The sequence below is a fragment of the Aricia agestis genome, chromosome 10 (genome assembly GCF_905147365.1).
Source record: "Aricia agestis chromosome 10, ilAriAges1.1, whole genome shotgun sequence".
NCBI lineage: Eukaryota > Metazoa > Arthropoda > Insecta > Lepidoptera > Lycaenidae > Aricia > Aricia agestis.
The window spans coordinates 823449-833726 of record NC_056415.1 but is presented as its reverse complement, the minus strand read 5'-3'; the positions used below and the strand labels follow the sequence as shown (position 1 = coordinate 833726).

The window sequence follows — 10278 nt, the reverse complement described above, 5'->3', positions numbered from 1 at the left end:
TATCATACACATATTTAATACACATCCAGACCCGGGAACATTGAAAACTTTTTGTTCCGTCGGCGGGATTCGAACTCGCGACCTCCGGCTTGAGCTACCGACGCGCTCACCACTGAGCCACAGTCTTACGAGTAAACTATTTTAAGTAGAACACCTCTCACTTTGAGTTTGTTCCTAGAATGAAATATTTGGGAACTTATTACCTTTTTCTTGATTAAAATTTCATTGAAATTCATCCTAGAATGAAGTATTTAGGAATTTGTTATCTTGTTCTAGACTAAAATTTCATGGAAATTAAAATAAGAGATGAATACTTCGATATAAATGTCTAACAATACAAATATAATATACAGTAAAGTACATTCGCATGTTCTTGAAATCTAACTATTCAGAGACAGGTTTTTAGAAAGAAGTTGCGACAATGTACTAAAAAATTCATGTTGTAATAACATAAAAATATTATTTTACTTACGGCTACGTGAAACGACGTCCAACACGTATTTTTTGAATAACATATTTTAATTACGGCTACGTAAAACGAAGTCCAACAAATTTTTGCGTCAAAAAGATTTTTTTTAATTAAAGGGACGAAAAGGTACTTCTTTGATATTAAATTCACGAGTTACATCTTTGTGTACATTATATAGGGTGTAACAAAAATAAGTGATATTTTTTTTTTTTTATGAAATAAGGGGGCAAACGAGCAAACGGGTCACCTGATGGAAAGCAACTTCCGTCGCCCATGGACACTCGCAGCATCAGAAGAGCTGCAAGTGCGTTGCCGGCCTTTTAAGAGGGAATAGGGTGATAGGGGAGGGTAGGGCAGTAAAGGGAAGGGTAGGAATAGTTGAGGGTAGGGAAGGGAATAGGGTAGGGGTTAGGGGATTGGGCCTCCGGTAAACTCACTCACTCGGCGAAACACAGCGCAAGCGCTGTTTCACGCCGGTTTTCTGTGAGAACGTGGTATTTATCCGGTCGAGCCGGCCCATTCGTGCCGAAGCATGGCTCTCCCACGTATAAAATACTTAAGGATGTGTATGAGCCCCTTGTATAGAAAGGCTGGATGAGTATCTTATTTTTTTACTTTTGTGTGGGCAAAGATACATCAGTTAATGTCAGGCGTTACTTTGCGGAAATCCATAGTTTAAATTTAGTATTTAACGGACGTTGTTCCTAGAGTCCATATCCTGAGGATGCTCCGGTGTTGGGGCGAAACGCGCGTCGAGGTTTTCAACCTGCATGGTGGTGAGGGGCCTTGCACGGATTTGCCAACATGATTGCTTGTGTGGTGGTGGTGTTTGCAAGTTCTTGCATGCGAGTGTACGCATAGGCAGTGTGTACTCTACACTCACTCATTTACTTAAAGGTGGAAGTTGTTTACGCGGAATATTGCTAAAAATAATAACAAACTAAATTTTAATCATTTCATAGTATATCTGATTCTTACGGCCTGTCCAGTGTCCACATCTCCACGTCATGACGTCGTCAACGTGGAACGGTGCGGTAACGTGGCACGGTACGTTGACGTGACGTAAAAGTTTACGTCAACGTAATGTAAAAATGCGAATCACGGTGTAGCAACATTTTACGTCTTTTTTTTCTTAGATCTCTCTCTCCGTCTTCTTAACAATAGCAAAAGCAGAATACGTATTATGCGGTCCACATCTAGATGAGTTGTGAAGTATGTAGCAGTTTTACAAGGCATGGTGACGACGTACAATGTTGCTACATCGTGACGTGGATTCTTACGTTAGGTTGACGTAAACCATGCCACGTTATTGCACCGTTCCACGTTCACGACGTCGTAACGTGGACATGTGGACAGACAAGGGCCTGAAGTGAGACCTACCAAGTGAATGTTCAATAAAATTTTGACCAGCCGTTTTGAAGAAGTTTGGAAAGACGTTGGGACACGAGGATTTTATATATTACTAGCTGTCCCAGTGAACTTCGTGTCACTTTAGAATCTTTCCTGGACTTCTACGAATATTTTAAGACTAAAATTAGCCCAATCCGTTCAGCCGTTTTCTAGTTTTAGCGTTACTAACACAATTGAAAATCCATTTTTATATATATAGACTAGATGACGCCCGCAACTCCATTGCGCCAAAATTCGTTTATCGCGCGGGAACCGTACATTTTTTCGGGATAAAAGTATCTTAATAAATGTCCTTTCTCGGGACTCAAAGTATCTCCATACCGAATTTTAGCAAAATCGGTTCAGGGGTTTGGGCGTGAAGATGTAACACACAGACATACTTTCGCTTTTATAATATTAGTATGGATGATACATATTATAAAACGTCGAGATATCGCGTCACTGCGATGACGCAGCGCAATGCAACGAATTATCGTGGCCTCACTGTTACGATTAATTGAAACTTCTTTAGGGTTGATTCAGACCGCAACGCGACGCGTAGATGCATTTCTAAATTAGTATGGATTTGACAGATTTCAATTGCGTCAGACGTCTTGCGAATCTGTCAAATCCATACTTTTTTTTTTATGAAATAAGGGGGCAAACGAGCGAACGGGTCACCTGATGGAAAGCAACTTCCGTCGCCCATGGACCCTCGCAGCATCAGAAGAGCTGCAGGTGCGTTGCCGACCTTTTAAGGGGTAATAGGGGAGGGTAGGGAAGGGAATAGGGGAGGGTACGGAAGGGAATAGGGGAGGGAACGGAAGGAAATAGGGGAGGGTAGGGAAGGGAAAAGGGAAGGGATTGGGCCTCCGGTAAACTCACTCACTCGGCGAAACACAGCGGAAGCGCTGTTTCACGCCGGTTTTCTGTGAGGACGTGGTATTTCTCCGGTCGAGCCGGCCCATTCGTGCCGAAGCATGGCTCTCCCACGTCAGAAAAGAATACTAATTTAGAAATGCATCTCGCGTCACGTTGCGGTCTGAATTGACCCTAAGGCGCGTTGTTTTAACGTCACGTCATGCACCGACGTCATGACACGGTCGTCACGATTTTCCATTTCATCTACAAGCACATTGCACTCACTTTTTTCTTAATTATGTTTTAAATAGACCTTGAACGTATGCCAAAAAGCAAGGTGATACTCATTGTTGATGTAATTAGTGACACAAAGCGGAAAATTACACTAGTGTGTTAAAAATATTTTTTGTATAAAAGATAAACAGTATATTATGGAGATATAATGACTGGAATATATGCCATCGATATAATAATATAATTTATGGCATAATTACGTTCACAAAACTGTAAAATTATAAGAGAAAAATAGTAAAAGTAGCATAGACTGTGTTAATATTAACAAATCAAAGCACGCTGGATTTTACAAAATATAATAACGAACTTACAAGTGATATTTTCGCTTTCACTATTTTCTCTACGCAATAAATATTATTTAAGGCCGGCAACACACCTCCCCGTTGCCCAATGACCCCTTTGCTCGCTTGCCCCCTAATTTTATAAAAAAAGAGATTCCAATACATTCTTATAGTATTATTCAACAATGAAAACACCTGGACAAAAGAAAAATACTTAAAGCTTTCAAGCACGAGTAGACATTTGGCCTTATCATTTTCTTGGTGCTTTTGAAACTTTGAAAGTTAAATCTTCTAATTTTAGTGGAGACGGTAGATCAACAAACCCAACTAGGCATATTAAATATGCCAACTTGAGAAGTTTGTTTTCAAGGTCTATATTATTTGTCTTTGATGAAATTTATTCCTATTTTAGATTTAAATAAACTGAAAACTTTCTGTGACGAGAATTAAATGGTGGTACCATGTTTTATTAAAATGCGAATTGGACTCTTTTCAAAAGACTCCTCAATAATTGGAGATAAGAATATGTACATTTTACCACCATAAAAAGTATCTTAATAATTCCTTTCCATATATTTGTGCTCAATTTTTACAAAATTGGTTCAGTACTTTTGAAGTTTATACACAGCAATCGTATTTTTTTTCAATAAAACACTTCTTAGCTTTGTAGCTTTATTTAGCTAATACTTTATAAGTTACTAGCTGTTCCGGTGAACTTCGTGTCACTTTGAAACCTTCCCTGGACTTTTACGAATATTTTAAGACTAAAATTAGCTCAATCTGTTCAGCCGTTTTCGAGTTTTAGCGTTACTAACACATTTGAAAATCCATTTTTATATAGATAATATTATTCTATACTTACATGATTATTTAAGGTTCAAGCAACTTAGTGTCTCTATATAACTCCGCCTCAAGCTTTAATTGGGCACAATTATACCGTCTCGAATATAATTATACAGCATTAGCAGTGATAATATTATACAAACAAATTATAAGCAGCAAATTCGCGACTCGATCTCAGTGCAAATTCAGTCAAACACCATAACGTCTGGCAGATAGACGTATTGCGCGAAGCCGAGTTGAACGTACGAAACTTACAAGTATTTTGTTTTGTACTGCGAAAGTATGTTATACAATGAATAAAAAGTTTTTTTGTATGATTTAATATCTACAAAGCTTAAAATATAATTGCGAAGGTGTATAAGAAACAGTAAAAGTGTGTTTGTGGAATTTTTATGCGATACAATATTTTTTTATTACAAAAAATGTGATTTACAACTATTAACAAGGTTAAAGATGTGAAGTGAGTAATAGTAAAGTCTATTTAGTTCCTACTTAAAGTGGGATAAAACTGTGAAGTTTTAATGATGTGTTTATAGTAGTGAATTATGTTTTCTAACGTGACTGTCGTGGAGGATTTATTTAACGTGACTAATATAAGTAAGACGTTGAAGTTTGCTCTGCTGCTAGATGACTACCTCTATCAGCCTGATATTATACTGATAGTGCTGTATGTGCCGACGATACTGATATCTTTAGTGACGAATATACTACTAATAGTCGTAGCAGTGAAATGTAACTACACCAAAAAGTGAGTATTGTAACACTACACTACACCTCTTACGCGATATTTCTTTTTGAGTGTTTTTTCTAATATAATTTATGTAAACAAACCGGCTTAAATATAATATGGTTATACCAAAGTCTTACAGAAAATTTCTCCATTTCATCTTTTGGAGACAGTTGTAGTTTTTTTAGTTTAGAATTTAATCAAGTTCTTGAAGTTTTTTGGGTATCGTCATCTTGTATGATGTACCGTAATATATCATTCCTACGGGGAGCCGCTAGCCGTGCCAAGAGCTATTAAGAACGTCGTCATTATAAGCAGTAAATCTATGTTCTTACTACGAGTACTGAATCATGTTATACATATAATTATTATTCATTCAACATACAACGACGATATCAAGAGAAAAACGACGACCCCCAAAATGTTATAAGATCTAGGTCATATCACTTGTATTTAAAGTACATGTAATTTTTCCTTTTCTGAAACACTCTATGTGTACTCACAATTTCTAAGGTCCGCTTTCACCAGTCTGAATGCACTTTAATTCTTGGTTAGATAATATTATGTTTTTTCTCTCATTTCTCATATAGTACTGGTTCTTTTTGATAAGACGTAAACAATTTCCTCTGCGAAAATTCTCGAAAGTGGTAGCTAACAGAGATAGACAGGATTTAAGATTTTGATTTGATGGTCCCAAAATATGGATTGTTTTATTTGTAGGACAATGTTACTCTTAAATTATATAACTATTAACCTATCAATGTACAAAAAATCAGCCGGTTAGTCACGAAAAATTAGCTAGATAGTAATAAAAAAAATCTTCTAGGAGATCCGGACTAATATTTATGATTATTTAAGACTCAACTTTAGCTCGTTGTCAAAAGTGGCTCTCAGAAAATCAAGCAACGGATATTTGACACACTTTACTGAAATTACTTGTAATTTATTCTGTGTGTTTACGGGCACTCGCTAATGGCTTTCCGAAAGGCCCACTGTAAATTTAATTCTGTCAATTTTCGTGAATTGGCGACCAGAATGGCTATGGAAGGACAATTTTTCATCTGTTAATTGATGGCCCAGGAATTTACGGCGTTTTTCTCGCCTAGATAGATTACGAACCGGTATTTTGTATTTAAGTAGAGTCGACGTTTGCTCAATATTCATTTTGAAAAGTACTCAATATACATATTTACGTAATCGTAAAGTTTTTATAAATTTGCTGTAGATAAATATAAACATATCTATCTATCTATATAATATATAATATAAAACTCAAAGGTGACTGACTGACTGATTGACATAGTGATCTATCAACGCACAGCCCAAACCACTGGACGGATCGGGCTGAAATTTGGCATGCAGGTAGATGTTATGACGTAGGCATCCGCTAAGATAGGATTTTGATAAATTCCAACCCCAAGGGGTTCAAATAAGGGGATGAAAGTTTGTATATAATAATACTTCTTAACGCGAGCGAAGCCGCGGGCAAAAGCTCGTCGTAATATACATTGAAACAAGTCTAATTTACGTCAAAACGCCAAGGCCAAAAGGTTCGAAGATCTGAAAAGATTTATTCGATGCAAAGTTTCAAGTACATATAAATATTTACGCGTGTTTGTCTGCTCACGAAATATTGAAATATTTTTCTTTCAACGTGTCATTAACAATATATTTACATTCATCACTCGTTTGATGTTCGTTGCTGTTGGGATGTTGATGTTATCGCCGTAACGTTACGCGGTATTATACGTCATATCATACTAATATTTTTTGCTCTTAATTTGTTTCTAGAGGTATAAAGTGAAAATATAATTGCCATTGTCCAAAAAAAATCTCTTACTACTTTTTATATTTTTTTTCGTTAAAATAGGGTATTTTAAGAATATGAATTAAATAATTTTGAAATTCATTGGCTAGTTTTTTCTCAATAAATTTTTAAAGTTTTGCTCTGACGTCATCATCAGCCGCCAATTGACCTCTGCAATTGTTTTAAATTTCCTTTCAATCTTATTTATAATGGCTGGTTCGTCAAATGCAAGTTCTGATTATGTGAAAGCTGATACGAGGAGCTTACCATAAGTTCGAAACGTAATGTTGGTCGAATTTATTGCTAATTTAACGCCATTGAAGGTCAAACAAAGGTTAAACGTATTTGTTCAAAAATATAAGTACCTAACTAATGGGTATCTTTTTCGTTTATATACAGAAAAACGATCACTGACCTTATTCCTCGAAATGTTTTTGTAATGAGCAAAATTTAAAAAAAATGGACAATCCCCATTCATACTATTATCCGTACAAATTATTAACTTAAAAAACACTTAAAATGTGAAAACTAAAACTACCTTACATCTAAGGTAAGCCAACCATGGGTCTGCTTCTTTAAAACTCTTCCACCTCCATAACAATTACACGTAATATTTTATTGCACAGTTTACATTTTCCATCGTTATAAAATGCCTCCATAATGAAATGAACCAGTTTACTTTTTTTTTAAAGTTTACAGCATGACATAATCAAAAGTCGTAATCAACTGTAACAACGTAAAAAGTTACGACCGTAAATCTTTTTACGTTGTAAACTTTGTTCTCGTGATACATTAGGAGTAATAAATTATTCGTAGAATCACGTACTTTTACGTGTTACTTTTGAACATTAAAAATATGATAATATTTCGAGTAAATATCAATTATTGGTTATATAAATATCACGCCGCATTGCTAGACCTAAACTCCACCACTATTAGATTCACATCCTTATTAAAATCGTATAACCTAATTAATTTATTTAATGAACCAACTAGAGTTTGCGAAACAACTGCCACTTGCATTGATAATATTTTCACAAATGTTACTCCCTGTAAAAAAGAAATAATTAATGCTCTGAGTTCTGATCATCGTGGACAGTTAGCTTCTTTTAACATTAAATGTGATAGTAATACTGAAGAAAAGATTGAGTTTATTCCTGTAAATACAAAACGCATTGAGAAATTTAGAAGTAAACTTGTTTCAAGTCTTCAGCGCTTAGATATGTCAAATAAACCAGATGAAGCTTTTAATACATTGTTTAAAGTAATAAGAAATCAATTTAAGTCTGTGTTTACTTCTAAAACGGTCAACATAAATAATAAAAAAAATAATTTCAGAAATTGGGCAACTGCAGGTATTATTGTAAGTAGGCAAAGACTGTATGAGTTATATGATGAAAAAACAATTAAAACTAGTGAATCCTTTAAAATATACGTGAAGAAATACCACACTGGCAAAATTAGCGGAACATTGGTAAAAAGGGCCAAAACTTGAACTCAACTGGGCCGGGCTGTCTGAAAGCCTTTTTTATAGCTTCTAAGCTCATTCAAGAAATAAAATATTGAACAAAACTGGCAAGTTGACAGGTTTTTATAGCAATTATACCCTAATAAGTGTTTTTCGATTATTGACGTTGTAAGTGTTCCTGATAAGAATGGCGTTTTAGCGGGGTGCAAGGTATGCTCAGCTCATTTGATTATTTGGTTTTTGGAAGAACACATTGCTTAGATACAAAATTAGTGATTTCCCAGCATCTGCGACAGCTAGAGCTGTAACCACGATAGAGAAAGGTCACACCTACCGTTCGGTCAGTCAGGCCTTAGGTGTGTCGGCTTCCGTGGTTCATCGTAACTTTCAAGGCTTCAGAGAGACTGGATCTTACGTTCGGAGACGAGAACAAGGCAGATATCGGGTGACAATGGTTCAGAATGACCATTTTGTAAGGAAACAAAACTTAAGAAATCGACCTCAAACTGCTATGCAGACACGAAACCTGTCGGAACAGGTCCAAGATGAACGTGTAAGTATTGTACAGTAAGAAGAAGACTCAAATAAGTTAAATTAAACTCAAAAGTGCCAGCAAGGGCACCAAAACTTGAGACAGGACACCGAAGAGCCAGGCTAAGATTTGCGCGTGAACATCAAAATTAGACAAGTGAGTGAAATCTTGTGCTGTACAGTGATGGGAGCAAATTCTGTGTACATTGTATTGACAGGCGATAAAGAATGTGGATAAATCATAAGGAAAGCTACAGGCCATCAAACTTACCGGAAACAGTGGCCTATGATGCAGGCTTCGTAATGGTTTGGAGTTGCATATGATTTGGAGCCCGCATGGAGCTGATGATTATAGATGATGGTACTTTGACAGTACAGAGCTATAGCACCGACATCCTGGAACTGCATGGTGTGCCTTTTACACAGTTTTAGGTAGTTATTTTCAATTTTATGTGCGTCCATAGAGTAAGAAAATCGGGCATTATTACCTAAACGATGCTGGCGTAGCCCAGGTGGAGAGGCCAGCGTGGTCTACGGATGTGGATCCGATTGAAGACATGTGGCACATCAATGGGTGAACGGTACGAGTTAAAACTCCAGCTCCAAAATGAGTCCAGGAGCTCGAGTTGGCGCTACTGGAGGAGTAGGAGAATATCCCACAGGAAATGATTGACAATTAAAATGCAAGCATGGAATGGCGTATCCAGGCCCTCTTGAGATCCATAGAAGGCATTACACCAGCATTACACGCTTTTAACATGGCATTTCTTTAATAAAAATGAAGAATTTATCTTAAAAACTTACTACTGAAATTTATAAGATTTTCTTAATTTTTTTATTTTTGCTTATTTTTTTCTATTTTTCACGTTTTTATGCCCTAAATTTATAATAAATTAATTTTTTAATAATCAATTAGTAAATAAATATATAAAAATCAGTGAACAATTAAAAAAAAATTGAAAATTTTGTTATGTTCCTCTAATTTTGCCGGTGTGTTTATTCAAAAATTTTTAGAAAAGTCTGTCAAGCTGCGAAGGCCCTCCACATAAAAGAAAAAATTAAGAACTCTAAAAATAAAGTGAAAACCACCTGGAAAGTTATTGCAGATGAGACTGGAAGAGTCAACTGTCGTAACTCAAAACTTGAACTTTATATTGATGATAAAAAGGTCAACTCTGACCTTGAGGTTGCGACAGTCTTTGAGAAGTTTTTTGCTGACATTCCGATCTCAACTACAAAAGACTTAAATTCCTCACCTGCAGTTGCGGAAAGGTTGCTTAAAGAAAATGTCAAGGAATGTGATGTCAATTTTATTTTTAAAGAAATCGACTCCAGGGATATTATTAAGACTTTTAAATCGCTGAATGTTAAAATTACAACTGATCTCTGGGGTATGTCCACAAGAGCTAGCGCTGTTTTCATACAAAAACGTCATTTTTGACAGTTCTTCTTTACCAGCAGCGCCCATTGATATATTCATTTAAAGCCTTGGTGCACTATATATGTTCAACTTGTAATTTTCCATCTTTTTAGTAAAAGATGGCCCCGTGCGAGTTTCTTACGCCGGTTCTTCTCGCCGGGTTAGTTCCCGAACCGGTGGTAGGCACC

General features: G+C 36.1%; 1 protein-coding gene across 1 annotated transcript in view; it reads left to right on the top strand.

Moving 5' to 3' along the window:
• Window positions 1–4682: 4682 nt before the first annotated feature.
• The window catches only part of LOC121731150 (neuropeptide FF receptor 2-like), a 106525-nt gene continuing 100929 nt past the window's right edge, over window positions 4683–10278 (top strand). Inside the window, exon 1 of the mRNA XM_042120506.1 lies at window positions 4683–4885. Within this exon, the coding sequence (XP_041976440.1) occupies window positions 4683–4885 (203 nt within the window). The remainder of the gene's footprint in view (window positions 4886–10278) is intronic.